The sequence below is a fragment of the Halyomorpha halys genome, unplaced genomic scaffold (genome assembly GCF_000696795.3).
Source record: "Halyomorpha halys isolate HHAL.00 unplaced genomic scaffold, Hhal_1.1 Scaffold385.1, whole genome shotgun sequence".
NCBI classification, from domain to species: domain Eukaryota; kingdom Metazoa; phylum Arthropoda; class Insecta; order Hemiptera; family Pentatomidae; genus Halyomorpha; species Halyomorpha halys.
In genome coordinates this window covers 502727-528212 of record NW_027112337.1, presented here as the reverse complement: position 1 = coordinate 528212, position 25486 = coordinate 502727, and the positions used below count along the sequence as shown (strand labels likewise).

Here is a 25486-nt window from a genome sequence, read left to right as displayed (position 1 = left end):
TATAAAAAAATGTTATATGTGAGAAAACTTTTATGTATAAATAAAAATATATATAGGTATAACTTATTGTTTTAGATATAAAAAATATGGGGAAAGGACCCGGAAACGTCAAGGAAAAATAAATATAAAATAGTGATAAAAAAAAAGGATGAAAACCTTTACAAGTAATTACATACTAAGTAAACTATCTTTCATATCGAATAAACCAAGTGTTAAATATTAAATTTTTTTTTTTTAAATGTCATCCTGTATTCAATGAAATTACAAGCAATAGAGGAATTGGAGCTTCTCGGCTCCAAAGCATACTCCGCACCATTAAATCCAAGAGATTAAAATAATTGAGACTTGTATTAAGGATGAAATAAACTTATGTCCTAGAGAAACTTCCCAAGTCCTAAGAAGAACGTTTAATGAATAATTGTTACAGGGTGAATAGAAGTATAAAGGAAGGTGATAAGGAATATCGAAAAATGAACTTATATTTGCTGATGACTCAGAACTGCAGTCAAAGTAGTTATACAGCAATAAGTGTAAATTAAGTTAAGACTTTACACACTATATGCTCCATGCATAGCCCAAAAATTCTTTTTGGAAAAATTGCAATATAATCATTATAACAGTTGGTCAAACTCAAAACACCGAATAAATGTAAAAATAATAATCATTGTAATTTCATTATATATATGTTATGATTCATAACATTAAATGTTTGCATTAGAGTCGGTATCAAAAATTAAACTCTTAAACCCTCTACTATTGTATTAAGATGTTTCTTATTTAGTTTTTTCATTTTTTATTGGAGATTTGATTGTTATTATTTTTTTTCAGATTCTACATTTACTTTATGTTTTCGGAAACATGGCTTGGTTTTCTTGAAGATGAAATGATGTATGAGGATTTCAATACATTCTCAACCGGTCATGCATTCTTAGAATTGAAAAACCCATCTGAACATTGTTGTTCACATGACTGGCCAAGCCCATTTCAACCATCCTACAACGATTATGAAGTTCTACCAATAGGAAGAAAAAAACTGAATGATAAAATTGATAACTTCGAACAATATGATAAAATTAATTCTGTAAATACATCTAATAAACTAAATTTAATGTCTGAAGTAAAGGAACAATTCTTAAAACAAATTCAAAATGAAAGTGGATCATTATCATCATTAGAATCGGAATCGAAGTCGGAAGATTTGAAAGAAAAGCACAACATCTCTAAGCCGTTGATGATTGAATATAAATGGAGACATTTAAAAGTAAAAGGTGATTTCGGAGATACTAAATACAAGCATATTGAAGGGCAGTATGAAAAATTACCACGTTTAAAGCACATGAAAAATTTTTATTCAATACCGTCACTCAACATGAGAAAATATATCTCAACTCAAATGAAAATTAATCAATATAAAAAATTCTATCCCTTATTATACAAAAGAAAAAGAATGCAAAATAAATGGAGACAATATTTGATAAGTGAGAGGGATTATGATCAAACAATAAAATTTTTCAAAGACCAGCAATATAAAATTAAGATGGAGGCCTTGAGGAAGAAACAATCTTTAAATAAGAGGCAAATAATAAAATTAAAGACTCTTACTAATAGAGATATATTTGACATGGTTCCTGGCAATAAGGGAGGTACATGGGAATTTAGGACGCTCGTAAAATTCAACAAACGCAAATGTCCCCTTTGTCTGAATATTGTAGATAGGAGGTATCACTTATGTCCTAAAAAGTTCTGGACCGTAAAGGAGGAGTGGAATCGTCCAACATTTGAAACTGAGAGAGAAGATCCATCTTATCTCCCAATCATAAATCAGTTTCCAAAATTCTTTATTAAATGTTATGATTGTATTTTAAAATATCATCACATAAAAACATCTAAATCAGATTATTTGTTGCGCATCCTTCAAGGCAATGAGCTCTACCCATGTCACGATGATATTAAGCGACGAAGATACTTTAAAAAATTAAGAGATTGTCCCAATCCTATAAGAAAACACCGGCCACCTCCTAAAATGCATCATTCGTCGGATAAGAGCAGTTCGGTACAAGAAGAGGATTCATTACCAGAGAGTACATCGATGAAAGAACACATCACTCAATTCTCTCTTAAATGTTTAGAGGGAAAGAAAGTCGTATTTAAGAGACAACGACGATATTTTTATGACTGGGGGTGGATAGGGGTAATGCCTGGAGACGGAGAGGATGCATGTAAATTGAGTTTTGAACTCAATAAACCTTTGAACCAAACCGAACCAGATGATGATATTTTAGAGACAAAAAGCGAAAAGGTGCTTCTTTCTGCCGCTGCATCTGTTGAACAAATACTAACAGAGGATTCACCCATCCCTGGTATTCCTTCGGGAATAATAAAGGCTTGGCGTGCCAGAAGGGATTACATTAAAACACGGAGACATTTTGGCATGCAATGCCCATCTATAGAAGATACAAATAAAGCTAGGAGGAATTTAAATGAGAGTAACGATTTTCAACCACTGTCGAGAAGTTATATGAAAAGACAAAAAAGTTGGAAAAGAAAATCGTATAAACACAGAAGTTATAGAAGATCCAACAAATTAAAAGATTATAGCTATTCGAAAAAACATCATGGTGTGAGTGAATTAATTGTCCGAAAAAGTGAAAAAATGTTTAAAGCCTTGATCCGTTCTAATGGTTTATCCACTAAGTCAATGCCTCAAAATCAACCATTGGAAGAACTTATGCCTGTACAGATCTTATCAGCACAGACGGTCGATAAGAAACCAAATGAAGTTGTTCAACACAATGTTCAAGGTTCTTCAACTGTTCAATTAAGCAGTGACAACGAAAGGGGCATATTCCCAATATCATCAAAGAAGCGGCATCCGATCTCAATCATTATTCAATCCACTGGTAGCAAGCCAAAGAAACCTAATGGTGCAGATTCGTCAAGCTTTCAATTAACCTATAATATCGAGCGTGACATTTCCAAAATATCATCAAAACAACTTAAATTAGACGGTGGAAGAAACAGAGATGTTTCGAAAATATCATCAAAGAGATGTTTTTGCCCACGCCCGGTTAAATCAGTTGCTAAAATAAAAAAACAAGTTGTTTCAAAACATAATTTTGAATATTCATCAACGAATCTACCAGTAAACAGTGAAGATAGTTTTAATGCGACTACAATTTTACAAAATAATATTACTATCAAAAACCCATTCCATTCCGCTACTGACAAAAAGAAAGCAGTAATAGTAGGACGGTATATTGAGCCAGAAAATCGTTTCCTTAAAGTTGTAACTAAGGAATCTAGATTTTACGGTGGGCTTGTAAAACAATTTCCCTCTTCGGTTATGCAGGGATCTGAACACGATGAAATGAAGACTTCCTCGAGTAGTGGCAAGAGTTCATTTTTAAGTTTAATTACTCATCCACGTAGTGGTGTCACTATGGAATTTCCCTCGAGGAAGAATAAATATAAATGTAAATCTAGTTCACCGGGGTCCGAAATATCATCCGATAAAGCAATTGTGGTTCCTATGCCTATGCCAACGCCCTTAAAGAAGACTGAAAAACTGACAGGGAGTGAAAAACACTTCAAAATCTGCGTTCCAGATGATGAAACTAGTAGTTCAGGCGATGTAGTGGAAACAAGTACTAAAGTAAAATCAAAATCAAAATATCGTAAAGTTTGTCAAATTAGTCGAGATCCTCAAATCAGTTCTTTTACCGATCAGAAAAAGTTGAAACTTAAGAAATGGGCTGTTCAAAACTTTCCGCACATAAAAGATTCTTCGAGATATGGTAAAAACTTAAACATGACCAAGCCATTTTCTTTACCTAAAACTTATTATCCTGTTGGTAAAACTGTCATCAGAGATAAGATTTTTCAACCAAGTAGAGACTCTATTGATGAACTTATCAGTGAAACTGAAATCGAAGATCCTATCATTGAAGAACCTCCCACTGATGAGAGCAGCTATAACTCTTCTTTATCTATTGATTATGAGGACAAATTAGCAGCTGTTTTTCGACCTAGAGTTGAGAATAGCGATATTGACAGTATTACAACACCTGTTAGAAGCAAGCCAATATTAAAGGATAGGAGGCTTATCGCTAAAGTTCGAAAGCATTTCAGGTGGGAAGACTGGTTAGGGCTAACTCCTGAGGAAGTTAAGGTATTCACGGAAGAGCGCCTTTATCGAGAACTCCTGAATGCGCTTGATGGACCTTGGAATAAACAGAATTATTTAAAATTACATGGTTTATTCAGGTCAAAGTCGCCTTTCATATTAGCTCTATTGGGAAAAGAAGCAGCAGCAGCTAAATATTTTGTACGTATTTTTTAACTTAATATTTATATAATTGAACTTATCTAGAGGTATAGTCATACTGGAAAATTAAACTAGATTTGTAATGTTAATATTTATACTTACAAAAGGAGGGGGGAGAGTTACGCAAGTGTGATCACTGATTTTTTTTGTCGATGAATTGCGTTCACAAAGTAAATAAACATAACTCCTCACAATGTAATACAAATCCAATGGGACTATAACTGTTGGAAGGCTGAATTTCAAACCATATCTTTTAGAATTTATGCCCTAATATTTGTTCACGCCAATTTATATTAATTTATAAGTAGTTTATACCTATACTTAAGTAGTATTTCATTTAATTACATTTTATTTTTATCTATACCGTTTTTGTTAGAAGTTTGTTTTTATTTTAAAAGAAAGAGATGTTTTCATACTTGTATTGTAATATTTAAAGGTTGGATTTACAGTAATTGGGGATTCTTTCCTAGCTATGGGTCAAAAATCTACGGCTTAATATCAGCTCAGTCGCCATTGAGTAGTTGGCTTGATCTTGTTACCAGGACCTGTCTGCGTAAATTGGGAGGTGTCTGAACATTTCATTTTGGTTGTGATTAATAACGGTTCACTGCGTTCATGATTAAGTTCATTAGTTTGATTAAGGTTTTGAACACTGAATGCATTAGTGTTGGTACTGACGTGGGCCCACAAACTTTTGAACAGTTTATAATATAATTATATAAAATATCTTCCTTTGACCTATCGGAGTTGATAAGTTTCTGTTCATGACCTATCGGGGTCATCAAGGAGTATTTCATTTTATGTGTTTATTGATTTTGTAAAATTGTCTATTCTTTTCATTTCAGTTTAGTCATTTGATTTTATTTTGAAAGAAACTTTTATTTTAATTTCTGTTCTTTACTTAATTTCTGGATGTTTTATTTTGTTTTCAGTTGTCGGCATATCCAAATAAATTTTTATATTCCTAGCCAGTTTTTTTTGTTTTTGTTTTGTTCTTTAAAGTTTCCCTTCAAAGAGACTTCGTCAATTTGAGGTGGCTTTAACAATGTGGACGAATAGTAGCAGTTTCAAATTAAGAAAAAGTTCTCAAACGTTTAATTTTACATCTCCGGTTCTAATGCGTTAAGGTCCAATTTATACCATTTCTTGCAGTTAAGAGAGTCTTAGCCTGTTTCAGGTTTCGTGTAGATTAGCGGTGTAGTGTTAAAGTTATTTCAATTTTTGTGATTTTCGTAAAAAACTCGAAAATGTTTAACAAAAAAACTTTTTTTAATACCTATGAAAATTGGTATCCAAGGGTTTTTGGAGAGCGAAAAACGAACATCATCTTTATTTTTGCATAAAAAAAAATTCTTTTTTATTTACTCCTACTTTGTTAGTTTAGTTGGTCTAAATTACTTTATTACTGTGTGCTTTTATAAAATGTATATGAATTAATTTGTTTTCGGATGTAAAACAAAAAAACACACACACACACACACACACACACACACACACATATATATATATACATATATGTGCATTATATCTTTAAGAATAAAGCAAGTCAAATTCGATTTTAGCGTCCTCATTAACCCTTAAATATTAATTTTCATAAAATATTTTATCTGGCCCACTGTGTAACGTCAGTTGGCAGAAACTTGTGTGGTATGGGCCAACTATTGAAATAATTCAAACCGACTAACGCAGAAAGGGGGCCAGGTACAATTTCCCCAGTACTTACTGGGATGTGACTAAATAATTGATAATATTTGAGATTATTCATCCATAAATAGATATGATCAACAAAAATGCGTTTAGGAGGCCAAAGGTTACAGCTTTGTAATGACATTATAGGTCTCGTATGACCTTCCAAGAAATTAGAATCTACGTTTGAGAATATTGGATCGAACTTTAATTCAGGATTGGGATGATTAGGCTAAAAAAAATCTATACTAATATATTAAGCCTAATCTCAGGAACTACCTGTCCAATTTAAATTTTTTTGGAGTTAGATGGACCATTTATTGATGAATCATAGCTTTTATAACTACGACCTAGAGGAACGGGATGGTAACCAAAGACATAAAACTGTAGACATTTTAGACGTACACTTTACAGTTAAGATATCATTTACAGTTTCTGTAAGTAAATTATAGGAACGACCATTTTAAGAAAATTGGAATCGATTTTCAAGGCTGTTTTTTCCTCAGAAAAATATATATTGCCTCATCTATATCAGATTGTTGTTACGTTATGTTATCGCTGTGGAGCTGATTAAAAGAAAGATATCCATTAGGTTTAAGCACCTTTTCTAAATAAATCAATTTATTATTGTTCTTAAGGTAGAATGTATTTTAGTTTTCTTCTCATTATCAAATAGATTGATTGTATGGATTTTATTTTCTTTTACAGACATTCAAAGAAGTGGCAAGAAGTACTTCCATTCATCTATTTACCAAGAGCTTGATGAAAAAAGCGGTATCACCACCATTAGATGTTGAATATCAACCAAGACATTATCTCTTAAAGTCCTTGCCAATACAGGATCCTACTTATGATCGTTAGTTCATTGATTACGTATATATATAGCAATACACATGTTTAATATTTTTATGAATAAAATCTAGCTGTTTACTTGTTGACTACTGTCCGACGCCATAACCCCAAACCTTATCGTTATTATGGGATAATATTAGCACTCACAGGAGGCCAAAAAACTAAATTTTTGAATCCCTCAAGATCGATTCAAACTAGATTATGTAACCTCTTCACTTTACTTTATTACATGGTTATTGTAACAGTTTTGTTAATAGTTGATAATGGCGGAGGCTCGTGCAAAACATGACCCTAGCTATTTACAATCAAATAACCATGAACTATAATAATAATAATATAGATCAATTAAAAAAAATAATCTTGAGAAAATAACAAACAAAAACAAAAGATACTTTTAGAATTAATTAAAAAGAAATTGCCTTATACTGAACAAAATAATTGAATAAAAAATAACACAGTCAAATATTGATAATAATAAAAATAAATAAAGAGTTTATAATATTTGTATTGAATCAGTCTGGGCTTAAGTCTTCGTGATGGGGTTGTATTTCCTAAATTGTAAACAGTAGGTTTAAAGTGGGAAATAGTAACGAACGTGTAGGGCAGGAGATCTCCACAGGCTCTTGGGCGACATACCCAGGAGGAATCGGAAAGTTTAAAATCACAGGGTGCATTGAACGAGTAGTTCCACAGTATAGTAAACGAAAAATATCTGATACCTAGACTGGAAGACATTCTGGATAGATTAGGAGGGGGTATCCATATATATACATATATATATACATGGCTTCAAAGTGGGATAACACTAAATAGCAATGCACTCCAGGAGCCAACACAGGCATCTCGTTTGAAACAAGACATTACAAATTCATCCGTACGCCGTTTGGGTTAAACGCTGTCCAGTTCCTGAAGGACGAGTTTTTGCTAAGCTAAGACGAGTCCATGTGCCAAATTTACATGAATCGCCTTTTAGTCTTTAGCAAATTGACAGGGCGACATTCGAAAGATGGGAGTTCCCAGAGAAGTCAGGGGGATTCGATGGTTTTTAAGGGATCTGAATTGCTATCGGCGTTTTGTCCTAGAATTGGAAGAGGATTTAGTTCCTATTTATAACCTTCTGATAATAAGCAGCTGAATGATTGTAACACCAGGCCTGTATAAAGGAGGTGGCGTGCAGGTAGTGCCCTGGGTACAAAATTAAGGAGTGCCCTGAAAAGAAGAAGTGTGAACACTCGTGTTGTAGAAATTGCAAGGCGAGTAGCAGAGCAGGGAAAGATCTCCGACATTGTGCGGGCAGCCCGGTACATATGGAGATGATGGTCATGTAGGCGAAGAAGACCTGGTATGCGTAAGCATATCCTGCAGGTCAATATGGGCCGGAGACGAGTGGTCGCGGACGAATTGAATTCTCGCCCGAAGTGCTGACATCTAGGCGATTCAGGAGCCTTGTTGTCGAAAGAATGTGGTCAATGGTTTTGGAACTACGTCGATGGTGGTTAGTCTAGGTAGTGGCGAGAGGAGGCCTAGCAGCGATTGTTGTCGTTAACCCTGCCCTCGGCGTTATGGAACTGAAGCAATTCACCACAGCAGATCAGGCGGCATGTTATGTCAGGTGGGGCAGAGTTGTCTTCGTACTGGTTTCAGCATATATGCCGCCACGACAGGCGAATGTGAATATCAACGCAGAGCATAATATAGCTACTGTGGAGGCTGTCGCGCTAAAGTATAAAAGGGTGATAGTCTGTTCCGACACCAATTCGTGGAGCACGGCCTGGGGTTCTGTTAGCACAGACGCTAGAGGGAGGTTGATAGAAGAATGCGTGGCGAGGTGTCAGCTGGTTATTATGAACGAGCCTTCTGGTCCCACATTTGTTGGAGCGCGGGGCCACAGTTGGATAGATGTGACTCTTGCCACGGCCCCATAGCAAAGCGTATTGTAGACTGGACCCTCAGTCAGACACGAGCTCCGACCACCGGGCCATAGCCTTCGTGTGGTGGAGGAGGAAGGCGCTGCCCCAGAAGTAGAAAAGGACGTTGTGACTGGAGAGCGTTTTCCAGTGAATTGGTGGGAATACTGGCTGACAGAGAATGTGAGGAGATGACCCCGATAGATAAGGAGCCCGAGATTGACCGCAGAGTGGCAATGCTTACGGGCGCCATCACTGAAGCGGGGAGTATTACCCTCCAACAACGAAGGGCGAGAGTACGTCCGGTTCCATGGTGGACGCCGGGTCTAACGCAGTTAAAAAAAGAATCAGCCTAATCAATAGCATCATCCTTCGTAACGTTCAACATACAAAAGTCAACTCCACAAACTTAATTCCTGCTAAGCCGTGGAGTACCTACAGCCATAAATGTCGAAGAGATGAGATCGTACTGACTAGACTCAGAATAGGTCACACGACGCTCAATCATTCCTATCTTATCTCAAAACAAAGGCCTCCGAAACGTCAATATTGTAACAACAATTAGACAATTAGCCATATCTTCCAGGAAAGCCGATATTTCACGTCACAACTTGTGTGGTTGCATACCACACTCAGCGACCACCGTTTGAAATTCTTTTTGGGCATCAACGGGACTATAGAGCCACGCCTGTCATAATTAACAATAAAATAGAGCTGAGGAAGTTGTGGGACAAGGTGTGCGACAGGCTAGCAACTGAGGATCGCAAAAGGGTGTTAGGGAAATTTTACATGTCAACGAAACGATAGGAGTGGTAAAAAATGGAACTATACTATACCATAAGCTAGGATCTAATCGGAGTAAAGAGTTACTACTTAACGAAAGGCCATTTAGGGAGATTCGGGAGTACAATCTTGTAACTATGTAGTCTCCAAAGCCAATGATACGGAGGACGATTTCCATTGAACCATTTAAGATCCCAGTGATCTCTGTAAAAAAAAATCCCGTATTAGATTCCCAGTATATATCAGCAAACCTTGTTTCTTTTTTTTTTCTTTTTTTTTTGAGGAAAATAATTGGAGAAAGAGGTTTGCCTCTTACGAACAACTCATATATCTTAATAGCCCTTAACTTTGAAAAATCTGTCATTTTTCAATATGACAAAAAGTGATTACATAAAATCATTTTCATACTTTGCTTTCTTTTCAGTGGAAAGAGAAGAAGAACCCAAGCTCTATAATACATATAAGTTTTCGAAAAAGCTTCTTCAATGCAGACTTTTCTTTTCGAGGTCACCACAATTTTTTATTCTGTGGAGAAATCATAAAGATGCCTGCAATTTCATATTGAATATGAGACTATTCTTGTGCAGGGAGATGATAAGTTGTAAAGGCCTTAAAATATTTCTTGACAGTTTGCGTCTAAACATGGAGCAGGTAAACAACGTCTATTTAAGAAATCTTAAATTAGAGTGTGTCAATGGATGCTATTACAATTAATGTATGACAATAAAGAAATTATATGAAATACTTGATATAATATTATAATTAACATAGGGTTTCAGGTTTTAAAAATTATTTTTATCTTAAGCTAATTTATCCACATTTTTCTTTTCTAGAATAATTTCCAATGGATCATTTACAAATTTATCTGTAACTATTGGAATTAAATAACCAACTTCTTATTAATTTTTATTATAAAAATCTTCATCTTTATAGTAAAATTCATGTTTTTTTATTTTTCCTCGCCCTCTCTCTTAAATTATAATTAAAAAGGAATTGGCTTAATTCAGGTTTAGTTTCTTGTAATTATTTTTTCGACAAATATTCAATGTCTGTTTCAGTTTACATTATATACAGTTACATTTTGGAGAAAATAATCGGGACGCAGATATAATTATGTTATTTTTGTAAGGTATGCTGAAGTTTTGACCGTTACAGGTCATCTTTAGGGCTAAAATTTAAACAAAGATTATGTAAAATAACAGTAATAACATAAGTAACGAAAATTGAAAAAAAATAAAAATAAAAACCTTATATAATGGAACAAAAATGTAATGAAAAAGTGACACAAATACTCGTACATGTAATAATATATACTGAATGTAGGGAACATACAATCTTTATTTTCATTTTAGCCCTGATGATGTCCAAAATCCAAGGGTCGAAACGTCGTTCAGTAGGCAAAATCACCTCCTTTGGTGAATAAAAGTCTGGAATTCCATTAAACTAGTCAGAGTGGTGTATGTTCATCCTCAAAAATATCAAAATATTTGAGGAATATTAATGTATTAGACAAAATAATATCGACGAAGATTGTTTGGAAGATGACCACAAAGTTCCCGATATTGATAATCATACAGTAGAAAATAATTTCGATTTATTTGAAAGCTATGTAGATGAAGAGAATATTTTTAATATAAAAATACAATAGTTCTGAAAGTAAAAATGAGGAAGAGATTGAAACTGCTACGGAACTGTAGAGAAAAAATAAAAGATAGATCTAATGGCAAAGGTGCACTGATTTATAATATTTATACAAAATTTATATTTTTTATACAAAAAATATTAAGACTGACAGGATACGCTAAACGAAATATTATTAACGTCATAGTAGAGTCAGCATTTTACTTGATTACTGATAATAGCATGATTGAGCCTGTAAGGAAATATACGAAATTAGAAGAATACCATGTGTTAAAAATGGAATTTGACTTGTAAGCTTGTAAAATAAAATATTGATTGTAAAGTCGATATGGCTAACAAAATTTCTAAAAATGTGAAAAAAGGTATGTTATATGGCCGCTTTATTGTAAGATTAAGCATACATGAAATGTCGGCAGGTTTTAGTTTATATATTTGTTTATTGAAATTTACAACGGTATAAAAAAATTCGGTAGCGCGGTTAGCCCCAGGCTAAGGTGCGTGGCTACTAACTCCAAGGACCCATATTGGAATCCGCCTTGGCAGAATATTGTTTTCTTTCGACCAATGAGTAGTTTCTCTACACGCCTGTAACACTCCAATTTAACTGAGATCAAATTTACTAAATGTATTATAAAGTACAGTTGTAAAGAGCAATAAATAAATTTAAAAAAAATCAATTTTCTTTAAATACAAAAAATAAAATAAGTAACTTTGATGAAAGTTCATAATACTTGATAATATTGGGAAAGAACCACAAAATGGTAGTATAGCTTTCAGAATATCGGGGAAAATATTAGTAATGCCATAACGTTATGATGCAAAAGGAATTAATTCAAAAAACGATAGTTACATTAACAAATTTTATTCAGCTTATTGTTAAAATTGATCTATCAATTAAAACAATTGTTTAATTTTTTCAGGTACTAAAACAAGTCAATGTCATAAGAAATCAGGCCCTGATTAACCTAAGAGCCGTAATGGATAAAAAGAAGAAAGGAGACTACTTGTTTAACAGTGTAAAACCAGAGTTTTTACAAAAGTTGAAGTGGTACAGAATATGTCGAATGTTTAATTTGATGCTAAGTGTGAGTACTTCTTTTGTTTTATTCTCCTTTAGATAGTTGAGCTAATGAAGAAGAGAGAGTTTTCGATTTTTTTAGGCTTTTACGAATTTCAAATTTAAACCTTTTGTATAACATCACAACCCATCTTAACACTATCCTCACCACGTATTCCGACGATATGTGTGCTTGCAGTTAATAATAATCCTTTAATTGCACTCCAAGCTCAATAATTACATATCACGACCCTCGAAGGATTAAAATAAATCCCATCAAATCACCTTACCCTTCGTTATAAACCTACCGACTGCCCTACAGTATCCTTTAATAATTTTGCTCTTACCTCTGTCAAACAGATCCGCTACCTTGGATTGCAACTGGACAAAAGACTAACCCGGAATCCTCACACAAAACTGAGAAGACAGAAAACTTTTAAGCACGTCGACTGTGACCATTTCAGTACTTACTAGACAAACAGTCTAAACTTCCAATCCATTACAAAAGACTGATCAACATATCTGTAATAAGACCTTGGGCTTATGAGCTTTGCGGCTCCACTAAACCTCTAAACCACTCTTCTATCCAATCCTTACAATCTAAAACCCTTCATAAAATCCTTAATACTCCTTACTTTGTCACAAATACAATCATCCATAAAGACCTTAATGTTCCATATGTAACCGACCTAGCCCGAACCAGACCAAACCAACTAGATTCTAACCTTGCTTCCCCTCTTATTCCAGACAATCCACTGAGGCGCCTGAAAAGATGGTCTCGAGACCTTCTAATGTAGAAATATTATTAGAGCACTACCAAGAGGTAGTTTCTCTACATCCCTGTATCACCCCATTATGTTGTTAGATTAAATTTACTGGATGTATTTTTATGTAAATACAGCTTTAAATATCATTAAATAAATTTAAAAAAAAACCTTTTGTAAAATAATTAATCTTGAATATCACTCAATAATCAAGCCGATTTCCAATTTCAGCCACTTTTTCAATGTTGCTCGATTTAATTATTTTTTTTCAAACACTCATCTATCCGTTATTAGTAAATGTTCTAAAGCGAGATAAGACTGAGTTTAATTCTAGGTTTATGGGGGCAGGGCTGGTTTCGAAGGATCCCCTTAAATGGTGGTGACGTGTGGTGCATGAACCCGGCATATGTGAATCTTTTTAAGGTACGATAAGTAAGGCTATGACGGAGGGTGGGAGGGTGAGTTTCACGCTAATTTCCAGTTTTAGCTAATTTTTCAATGTTACTCGATTTGAATAGTTTTTTTTTTTCAAAGACCCTACCCGTTATTAGTAAATTCAGCGAATTATATCGCCTGAATATTAGTATTGTCTGGAATTAAAATAAATAGGTATTAACTCTTCTTTACAATAGGAAACTAGTCATCATCTCTAACTTATATATAAATATAGTTAAAGTTATCTGTAGATGGACTATCGACTCTGACATGGTGTCTTTATTCTTTACGTTCTTATTGGTGTCAATGAGTAGAATTTACTCATATAGCAGTAGAGATCATGCAATCAGCATCAAAGCTTGTCACTAATAAATAAAATAAATGTCAGCTGCCAGTTGCAGGCGCTGGAGTACACAGTACCAGCGGAAGGTCTCTCTTTAGAGAGCATTAAGCTGCACATCAATCCTTCTGGTCTTGGCTACAGAACTTACCTATGCACCAAAACTTTAGTTATATTTTTTAAAATATTCCCGAGGTGACTACTGTTTTAATCTTTCAAGAAGAATTAAATGAAAGATTAAAGCTAGATTGTGATTCAATCAAATAATTGGATCGATTGAGGAACGGTGTTGGTAATGTTTTGAAAAAATATTGAAGATCCAGGAGGGTAGGTATGTTGATTTTTTTAAATATTGTATTGTTAAAAAATGTAGGATTGGTAATAGTTTGGATTTTAGTTTTAGGACTTTGGATTTGAAGGGTTTGATGTTGGAATAATTTTTTTCCACTCTGGAGCTAAAGTTATTTGGTCCAATCAGGGTTGAGGATAGTCTTTTGTATGGAGAAGCACATTGTCGATCTAGTGACAAATATTGTTGACCGATAATGGACCTCATCGCAAATATTCATTTAATTGGTCCATACCTGAAGGACTCAAAGTAGATTTTTTATGTTTCAGTTTTCATTGCAAATTTGTATTTATTGGCTGATGAATTAAGTCAGTTGAGTCGACATTTTGTCCAACAATTTGGGATTTGTTAATAGATCTAAGAAAGATTATATTGATGCAAGGAAATATTAATAAAGATGTTACTTAATTTTAGTATTTTCATTCTTTAAATTATTGAATTTAATTTCAATATTAATGTGTTCATCTCTCTCACTCGATGCAATGTTTTTTTTCATATTTTTTTGTATAAATTACTCTCCTTATTTTTTGATTTCAGCATGCACTCAAAGGACTTTTTGCTAACTCATTGAATCAATTAAGGAGGGCGATGCAACAAATGTGCTGGAGGACTTTGAAAGCGCCTTCTGGTTACATCAATTGGGGTGAAAATCTCTCCAGTCAAAAGTGTAAACCTAAAGTCAGATGTTGGTTTTTCAATTTAAAATTGGTTGTGAGAGATGGTGGTATAGGATTTGGAGAGAATTTAAATATATATGAGGTAAATTCTTTGAGTAATATGGTGGGTAAGAATTAAAAGTATAATTAGATAAATAATTGCTTGTAATACTTCTTAAATTGATTTTTATCTTGAATATAATATAGATTAAGGTAAGTAAATAAAACATTATTAATATTTTTATAAATTTCTTTACAATGTAGGTGAAATATCATAAAAAAATTAATATATATCAAGCAATGAAGAAATTAAGTTTTATATATTTATCTTCACCGACCCCCCATGAATATAGTATACACAGCAGAGTTGGGGATGAGCTAGCTAATATTTAGCTAATAACTAACAAACTAATTGCTAAATAATTGTCAAAATTAGTTTCCATAAAAAATTGGAAGTAATTTAGCTATTGATTTTTAGCTACCGCTAAATTAATTGTTAGCTGTCTAATTCAACTAACATTTAATTTAGTTGTAAGATTTAGCAGTAGCTAACCTCCAATAACTAAGTTAGTTCTAATTATTTTGGGGAACTAATTCTTTAACTCTATTAGTGGTTTCCCCGACGGGGTTCTAAAAATAAAAAATAAATCGATTTTGTGATCGCGTGCTTCCGAATCGATTTATTTTAACTTTTCGGATTTCTAACATATGGAGGTCCTTATAAACGTTTTCGGGGGTGCTGATAATGAAAATAATATCGATTTTGTGATTTCAGACTTGCTAATCGATTTATTTTATCTTTTCGGATTTCAAGCATATTGGGGTGCCAAAGTATGTGTTTGGGGATGCTGAAAATGAAAATGAAATCGATTTTGTGATCGCGCTCTTGTGAATCGATATTATTTTATTTGGGTTAAGAACATATGTCTGTATCTTTGTAACTGTTTCGATGTATAGAAAATGAAAAATTATAGTAACTTTCAAAACATATAAGGGGCCCACAATATTTCAGAAATCCTAAATGTTAAACCGAAACGCAAGAGCACGATTATAAAATTGATTTATTTTTTATTTTCAGCATCCCTGTTAACATATAAGTGACCCCAAATCTGAAAAGTTAAAATAAATCGATTCGCAAGCACGAGATCACACAATCGATTTTATTTTCATTTCCAGCACCCCCGAAAACATATATAGGATCACCAATATAAACAGAAGGATAAATAAAATGAACATAATTAACTATGTACATGAAGAGGAAAAATGTATAAATAATCACTAGTCATATTTACAATTTTGTATACAATATTTATACTATCGACCTGAGGTTCCCCGAACCCACTCTATCTACTACGTACGAGGGGTGGAGTAAGGCTCTTTGAGATCCCAGCGCATCCTTTTGTGTCACTGGTAATGAACGACTGGAGGCTAAGTAAGTGCGCTAAAGCAGCAAACACTCCACTTGGGTGGAGCACCTGATCATTGCCAGAACACCAATTATCGATTTTTATTTTACAATAAGTCTCTTGGCTACTGCGGTTTCAACCTTCTTGGTGGATTGCAGGGATGGGTGGAACTGGCTAAAGATTGAACCAAAGGATTACTATAATTAGCAAGATTTATGTGGACTTTTGAGAATTTTTAATATGGCCAGTAAAAAGCAACCAGTTTTTTTTTTTAAATTTAACTTATATTTATTAACACTACTATACATAGTCATAAATTGATTTCGACATAAATTTTGAAACATAGTTAAGCATTTAATCGTCGAAAATATTTTAATGACGCTGATAAAAATTATATATTACTTGGTCAAAACTCTCGGAGAGTTCTTATCATGCTACAACAGAAAAATGGGGGAAAAATGGGATTCTATAGCATTTTTGGTATTTTCTCAATACTGCAACGGCGATCAAAGAACTTTTTTGTTTGTATTGAAATTAAAGAGGCCGGATCATTTATTTATTTTGAATTCGATCCAAACGCATGAAGTTAAGTAGTTCTTTATGCTGAAGGATGTGAAATGAATGGCTTAATAACTTATAACTCTTATTTTATGTAATTTATTTATTTTTTATTACAGGAAGAAATTCTCAATGCTATTTGGGATTCGTTAGAATATCTCGAAACCTACCCTCACCTAGAATCAGAATTAAACTCTAGGTTCTTGTGGAATCCTCTACAAACGGTTGGCGGAAGGTGCATGGGACTTTTAGAAAGCCCAGTAGTAAGAAACATGAGGATTATAAAGAGATTCATCAGAAGAAACAAAAGATTAATAAGTGTATATTTAGATAAATACTCATCATTTGATTGGGTCACTAAGTTTGATCCTTTATTCATCGCACAGTAAGTTCATTTATATATTTGCATTTTCAAATCAAATCTATCAAATTATGACTAAATTTTTATTTTTTAAATATTTCAATTACCTGAAATAACTCAGGATATTCATTCAAATTAAGATATTTGCTGTAAAATTGTTATACGTATTTCTTCTTTTTTTTTTTTATATACTTAATGGTTGTTGGATTTGAAATTGTCTACAGACATGGACAAGACGCAAGGATGTTTCAAATCTAGCACCCTTAATGATTTCTCTCCACTTTTCAAACTTATATAGATATACAATATATTATTATTATTATGGCACTGCACTGCCTGCAAGAACCCGGGCCTCCTCCACCACAGCCAACCAATCTACACGGTCTCTTGCTTTCTCCTTTCATTTGCCAACCTTCAAGAGCTTCAAATCCTCCTCCACATCGTCCAGCCATCTGATCCGGGGACGACCTCTTTTCCGGTTTCCATAAACCATCTTTTTGGGTATCCTTTCATCGGGCATCCTCTTAACGTGTACTAACCATCTTAATCTTCCACTTTTAATTAACGCCACGATGCTGGGTTCCCCGTACAAATTTATCAGTTCCTCATTCCTTCTTCTTCTCCAAATTCCATTTTCCGAGACTCCTCCCCATATCCTTCTCAATACCTTTCTCTCCCAGGAGTTGAGCATCTGTTCTTCCTTTCTTGTCAAGGGCCATGTTTATCCCCCATAGATCACTACTGGCCTTACGATGGTTTTGTAAATGACCACTCTCACCCTTTTAGAGAGAGCTCTAAAAATCAGTATTTTCTGCAGTGAGAAATAACATTTATTTCCTGCTGCTATTCTGGTCTCTATTTCGCTCTCTACTTTGTTATCATCTGTAACCAGGCTTCCCAGGTACTTAAACTGGTTTACAGAACTGAAGTTGTTGTCTCCAAACGTCACTTTGCTATTCTCTTCCTTATCCTTTCTTGAGCTTTTCATGTACACCATCTTGTCTTCATTCACCATAAGGCCCAACTCATATGCTGCTTCTTCGAATTCCTGGAATGTTCCTTTTAATGCTGCTTGGGTTCTTGCAGCAATAACTACATCATCTGCATATGCTAAATGTTAAGACAGTCTGTTGTAAATGCTCCCTCCTGGATTAGTTATGATTGAACGAATAGCTACTTCTAATGCTATATTAAATAGAAGAGGAGCCAGAGGATCCCCCTTTCTCAAACCATTCTCTACAGAAAATTCCTGGGACAGCAAATTTCCAAGCTTAACTCGGCAGGTAGTGTTCATTAGAGTAATTTTTTCCTGCCTGACTAGTTTTTTCGGCATGCCTACTTTTACCATGGCTTTTAAAAGTTCCTTTCTGTCCACACTGTCATACGCTTGTTTGAAGTCCACGAATAGCAGATGCAGGTCTATGTTATACTCATAGCACTTTTCCATTACCTGCCTCAGGGTGAATATCTGGTCAACTGTCGATCTACCGGTCAGGAACCCTCCCTGATATTCTCCTATAATATTTTCCGTGAAATCGGACACTCTTTTATGTAGAAGCACTGCCAGTATTTTATAAGTTGTGCTTAGTAGAGCAATGCCTCTATAATTATCACATTCAGCTTGTCTCCTTTCTTGTGTATAGGACATATTGCTGCTCTTGTCCAATCTTCTTTTTTTCTTCCGTCCATATCCCAAATCAAATCATAAATTGCTTCCCACAAATCACTACCTCCATATTTCATCATCTCTGGAGTTATCTCGTCAAGACCTGGCGACTTATGATTTCTCAATGATTTAATAATCTCAATAATTCCTTCCTTCTCAGGAGCTTCCACTTCTTCTGCACCATCCTGCTCCTTAAATAGGAGTTCTTCTAGATTTAAGCTTTCTTCAGCACTTTTCTTAGTGGCTCTTGAGTTTAGCAATTCACTAAAATACTGGCTCCACCTTTTAAGAATTGACGTCTTTTCGCCAATCATCTCACCTTCTTTCCCTATACATAATCCAGTGTTGGCTTGGAATCCCTTTTCGTTATGATAGCAAGGTATAGTTGTCTTAAATTGATTATAATTAAAAGTTTTAATATTAATGAAAGAGTGCCAAAACAGGGTAATTTTGACTGAAACTTGTGACCTTGGCAAAACGTTTTTTCAAATATTTTATTTGACTGTGAATTGGTATTTATGATAGTTCTTAAGTATGGCCGAAACGTTGGACTTTTAAGGAAATAAAGAATGCCATGCGACCTTAATGAAGGAAATAAAGAATATTTTGAGACTTTAATTTGAATACATTTGACTTAATTTAAACAACTCTGTGAATATTTTTTGATGTTTCAGAAATGTAAATACAAGTAAATAAAGGTTTTAAATTTTAATTAATTCTTTTTGTTTCAAATTTGGAAATGGTAGCAAACAAAAAAAAATTTATTATTACAGTTAAAATTGTATGCTGAATTTTGTTAATAATAAACCAACCAATTTTCAGCCTTTTTCTTCTGAGAAATAAGAGCCGTAAATCGATTCTCACAATGATAAACTATCTACATCTCTTAAGGGACAGGGCTAAAACTATACCAAGAAGTATCAGGATTGGAATGTTCAGGATTTATACTCAACAAACAAGGGACTTGGTGCTAAGTCGTCTCGATAAAACAATCGATTATATAATCTTACTGTTTGCTAAAGGAGATTGGATGTATGAAATTAATCTGGTAAGTTTGAGATAAATTTTTCTTTAATAGAGAATTTAGAAAAAAAATTGTATGTACGTATACAGAGGATTATATTTTTTACTGAAATATTGGTTATCCACCAATAAAATAAAAGATAACGAATTATAAAATAGTAATTTATAAGTATTTGATTTCTGTTTAGTTAAAAATTACTTAGTTCAATAGCATTTCTATTTCCACTTACTCATAAGTAAACCTCCAGCACTTGTTTGGCCCTTTTGCAAGCCCACCAGAACGTTTCAAACTCGAAAAGCGACGTTGTACCTCAACAGTACCAAAATCCATAATATAGCAGTAAAGTTGGGTTTACGATATTTATATTTATAAAAAAAAAAATTCAAATTAAGTTCCATAAAAGTGTCTCTTACTTTTCAGTGCCTCATGCAAAAACTATATAAATTGTCCAAAGTACGGAAAGGAATGTTAGCCCACCACAAACATAAAAACGTTAACATTTAAGTTTGCACATACCCTCTCTTGCACAGTGAAGATATACCAATAACTCTGAAAGAAATAGTACTCATAAATTATCTCATATAACGTCGATTAGAGAATTATCTTGGGTCCTTAAATCAAAGAACAGAGATAAGGGGTCTCCGATTTTCCCGACAGTGAAAAAGACACGTTCACAAAGACATTCGACTTTTCGATATAAACCCTCAAAATTTACTACACATGTTTAGTGAAACTTAACAGATGACAAGCACATAATATGACAAGTTAACAAACGATTTTATAATAAACTGCAAGAACAACAATAGAAAATAAGGCCTAAAATCTGTTAACACATAAGCACTTAGATGGCCAAATCTCGTAATCTAATGAAGGAGAGTTATCACTGGTAATTTTTCTTCTGTTTCTTATACATGTAATCTGAGGGCCGTTTGGCGCTGAGGGAGTTAAGGCGTTGGTCTTGCAAACTCGGAACTTCAGCGGCACTGGTTTGAGTACGGCCTCAGGGGTTGACTTTTATTTCTGTGGTGGTCCAACGAAATAAAAACATGACCTCCAACAATGCTTAGAATAGATTGATTCCCTGTAGATAACCCCCTTGAATGTCAAAAATGACCAGAAAGGAAGTAAATAAAAAAAAAAAGACATATATATATATTTATTAAAAAGGACCAATGGTGGTCAGTAATTAAGGATAATAAATCAAGATTTAAAACATAATTTATTGATGGAGTTCAACTAATTATTTAAATAATTAATAATTAATTACTATATTTTTAAATATAATTGAAATTTACTAAATTCAATAAGAAATACATCTAGTAAATGTATTGTGAGTTGTATTGCAATTGCTACATTGTGGAATAAATACCCATCTGTAGAACAATTATTTTATTTAAAATAAATTAATTAATTAAGTAGTTTTTAACTTGAATATAAAATGATGATATAAATATACTGTTTGTTTTTATCTACAAAAAGCGCTACTTGTAAATGTATAAGTTCTTTTATTACAACAAAAATACAATTATCTCAGATATACAACTAAGTTAATTATTGCTTTCAGGGTATTTATCCATTCAGAATATTACATGCTACAGTGCTGAGGAGAATGAACTTGAAGGGTTCTTTCGACTCTGTCCTCGAATGCACTTCAAGGCTATTTTGGGCCGATGAAATAATACAAGGTTTATGTCTTACGAAATATCCTGAAATACAAAAGGTAACAACTATTTAAATTTACTTATGAATAAGATAAAGAACTTTCAGGTTTTATTTGCACATTCTATTACACATAAAACATTGCCTTTCTTAATAAAAATATCTTTGAATATTCTTGGTTACTCGTTGACAATCTTAAAATATAGAGGATTCAAATGATAAGAGGATATATGGAAGATTATTAACCATTAAAAAAATATATATAATTCGATTTAGTTTCTGAAAACTATTAAGAAGTTATTTGTGGGAATGTGAGCGATAACTGCATTTTGGTATCTATCAATAAATTTAAATCACAAGCAAAAAAAATGTATCTCAACGATTCGCGTGAAACTTCCAGTTTGATATTTCACTACAGTATAATTTGAATTGTTAGAGGAATTTATCTAAGGCATAATAATTTAATAGCAGCTTTTGCATTTTTAAAAAAATTAATTTAACATATTCCCTAATCGATATTTTCCTATTTTTAGAAAACTTGGTTTTTTTATAAATATTTTCCATATATTGACAAAGAAGACGCACAAAATATGTTGTCCATGTTTTGCTGGCCCATATGGATTTATAAGTGTGGAGAGAAATTGATGAAACAATGCATGAAAAGACTTAATAAAATAAGGGAACGGCAACCATGGAGGTGCAAATACCTTTGTGAAAAATTGTTGAATCTAAAGAAAAATATCGAAGTACTGCGTAAATATAGTAGTTTAGATCAGGTGAGATATTTGTAATTTTACTGTTCCTATTACCGTAATATTAAAAACTAACATAAATCTTAATAGCTGCCTTTTAATTTAATGCACGGGCAACAGGACTAACTAATGCTCTTATATGTCGTTCTGGTTTGTTTAAGTAGTTAATAATAGTTATACTATAAAACCTATAATATGAATCTATGAAGTGATAACTTGAAATCTAAATTAATTAACTTGGGAGGTGGGGTGTGACAAACCCCAAGTAGTAATGATTCACTCCTACGGACTTTGAACTCATTTCGTCCCTCATACCTCATACCCACCCCTTCTGAAGTTTTTGTAATATAGATCATTTTTCAAGAACAAAGGTAAGTTAGTGAAAAATAGAGAGGTGAGTATAATTTGAATCGCCTGGAAGTTTTTTTTAACCCGATTTTGTTCAGCATTAATTTTTTTTTCATATTGTTTTCAACCATTCACAAGGTTTTTTTTTTTTTGAGTGACTATGAAAATCTCTGGTAGACCCAAATATAGTGTGCAGAATACCAAATTCTTCTTCGTGCAGGCCCCTGTGCGCTCGTTTCGGAACTTTGGAACGTTGTGGGTTCGATTCCCACCTGGGGCAGTTAAACATTCATTTTTCGGCAGTCCCGAAGAATGAATCTTGACACTCCCACCTTGGTCAGTATGCGGCGTCATCTTAGGTAGCCGCCAGGGGTTGGCATAAAGATCCACCAGGCCCACTTGCCGGACTTGTTCCCCCCACCAAATACTACCAGTAACATCCATATATCTGTTAGCTCTAAAAGAATATAGTCAAAATTATAAAATATTAGCTAAGGTAATTTAGAGAAAAAATTATGGTTCATAAAATCCTATCTCCTTAATAACTTTCAAAATTATTACCTCCGCAGTTAAAGGGATGCTGAGATTGCCGGGAGAGGGACGACTATCTACATCTCCCGGGTTTCGGCACCACTTATGCATCTTCCGGTCCAAAACTTAGAAAAACAATAGGAAACAGTGACTTTAAGTTATATCTTCTACTGGAAGAGTCTCATTGATGTAGTTAAATATAGTGAATTAAAAATACTCTTCCTAATTTAAATTTCTTATATTTTATTTTATTTATCTAATAACGACTTTTAGGGGTTGTCACCCCATCATCAGGTATCTATAAACAAATTCACAATATTCATCCTATGAATGCAGCAATTAATACCACGATGTCTTTTTTAAATTTAAAAAAAAAATACCCGATTAAATATATTTTTAATATCACATTTTATGTTCTTCTTTTTTTTAGTCCTTAATATTACCAATTGACATATTGCTGCCCATTAAATAAAATATTAATAATTAAGAAATCCAACCTAATTATAAATAAGATCTCAACTCTATTATACGTTATTGAAACAGGTTATCTTTACCATTGATAACAAATAAATTACAACTAAATGAAATCTCTTCTACCTCTGTTCCACAAAAGATGCTAATCTATTAACAATATATTACATAAACAACTAATGTATTAAATTTATTACAATAACCAATAATATTGTTCAACATTAAATTACTAAATGATTTACTATATTTATGTAATGTGTACATAAATTGTGGGTATCTATTTTAAAATTACTAGCGTTACGAATGTTTTTTTGTGATATATTGCTTCTGTTATTTTTCTATTTTTTGTGTTATTTAATATGTCTGAATTTTTTGGATTTTTAAAATAAAAATCATGTTTACATTTTATACTATGTTGGGCCGATGCTATTGTGTTGATTCTTTTTGACATTTTTACAAACAAGGACGAGAAATAACACTATTAATTATAAGATCAAATATTGTTCTTCCATAATGGTGATTAATATAGTCTAAAACAATATTTAGCTTGTTTAATTCTGATAGTCTTAAAAATGTTTACGTCATTTGCGAATATCTATAACATAATTATAATAAATGCTGCTCAATATAAAATGTTCTACCAATTTTAGGAGTGGTAAGTCATAGTATACTTTCAAAAAACATAATAATTTAATGTATTTTTTTAATTTATCCATTTTTGTTTTAAGTTAAACCTAGTGGCAGGAGTGGTGTTACTGTTTGACAGTCAGTTGGAAAAGGCATTTAACGAGGCGGAACAGAACATGATTCGGAATGAATTTTTCAGTGTAAACCCATATATTCCACTAGTCTATACATTTCCTCGTCCTGGGCCATTATATATGATAAAGGATCTTGATTCGCTACTAAAAGATGTTCGCAAGGACTTCGAACCGTTCAGAAAGTTATGGATTTCTGCATTCAGTATGTATTAAACTATAATCATTTTATTCATAATAAAATTTTATTACGAAAACGGAGCTAATTCATAAGTGTTACATCTGAAATACGAATAAGCATTAATTTTGTAAGCTATATCATTATCTGGATTGCATAACACATCTTGTTTGTAGAAATGTTACTTTTTTTTTTTTTGACAATATTTTTAAAAGTAGATCATAATACACACACACAACACACAGTGTGTGTGTGTATTATGATCCAATTACACAATCCTACTTGTAGTTGTAAACATTGTAACAGTAGTGTCAATAGGTTGTTTGACCAAAAAAGCACTTTTTATAGCTTAAAATTATTTTATTAAATTAATACACAGTCAATACTTTATAAAGTGATACTCGATATTTTGGAATCAACCCTGTTCCCCAATTTGATCTTATTTACTGGATTACGGGACTGTATAGTTCGATACAAAAATTACGATTCTTTAGACCAGGAGCCCGAGAAGAGAAAACAAGTTATTTCACCCCAATTTTCGATAAATTTAATGAAAAATATATACTTTTACGAGTCAAAATTGATGATTATGCCAAACAAGGTGAAATGAAATGAAATAGCCTGTTATTTATGCAATAAATTAAAATCATACAATATAAACATTTAAAGAAGATAGAGAAACAAATAAATAAATTTACATATATAATAATTGACAAAAACATTAACTTCTATCAATTTTCTATCCATCTGTCTGTATCCTTTCCTGCATAGGCCTTTCCTTCCGGGAGTAATAGTCAGCCCTTCCCGGGGTGACCAGCCCTATTGGGAGGCGAGTTCTTTCCATTTCTCCTTCCAGATATCCTTGTCCCCAGCAGCTCTCCACCAGAGGGGTCCTGCCATCCTCTTGAACATATCGCTCCATCTTTTCTTTTGACGTCCTCTTCTTCTTTGAAGGTCGTTTGGAGTCCATTCTATGGCAA

The 25486-nt window shown here is 33.2% G+C and overlaps 1 protein-coding gene across 1 annotated transcript in view; it reads left to right on the top strand.

The window, feature by feature from the left end:
- The window catches only part of LOC106682032 (dynein axonemal heavy chain 1), a 236643-nt gene that overhangs the window by 14473 nt on the left and 196684 nt on the right, over positions 1–25486 (top strand). The window contains exons 5-14 of the mRNA XM_067050254.1: positions 829–4324; positions 6719–6866; positions 9977–10203; positions 12114–12278; positions 14676–14897; positions 16878–17143; positions 19608–19833; positions 21374–21529; positions 22002–22244; positions 24299–24533. Of these exons, the coding sequence (XP_066906355.1) occupies positions 829–4324; positions 6719–6866; positions 9977–10203; positions 12114–12278; positions 14676–14897; positions 16878–17143; positions 19608–19833; positions 21374–21529; positions 22002–22244; positions 24299–24533 (5384 nt within the window). The remainder of the gene's footprint in view (positions 1–828; positions 4325–6718; positions 6867–9976; positions 10204–12113; positions 12279–14675; positions 14898–16877; positions 17144–19607; positions 19834–21373; positions 21530–22001; positions 22245–24298; positions 24534–25486) is intronic.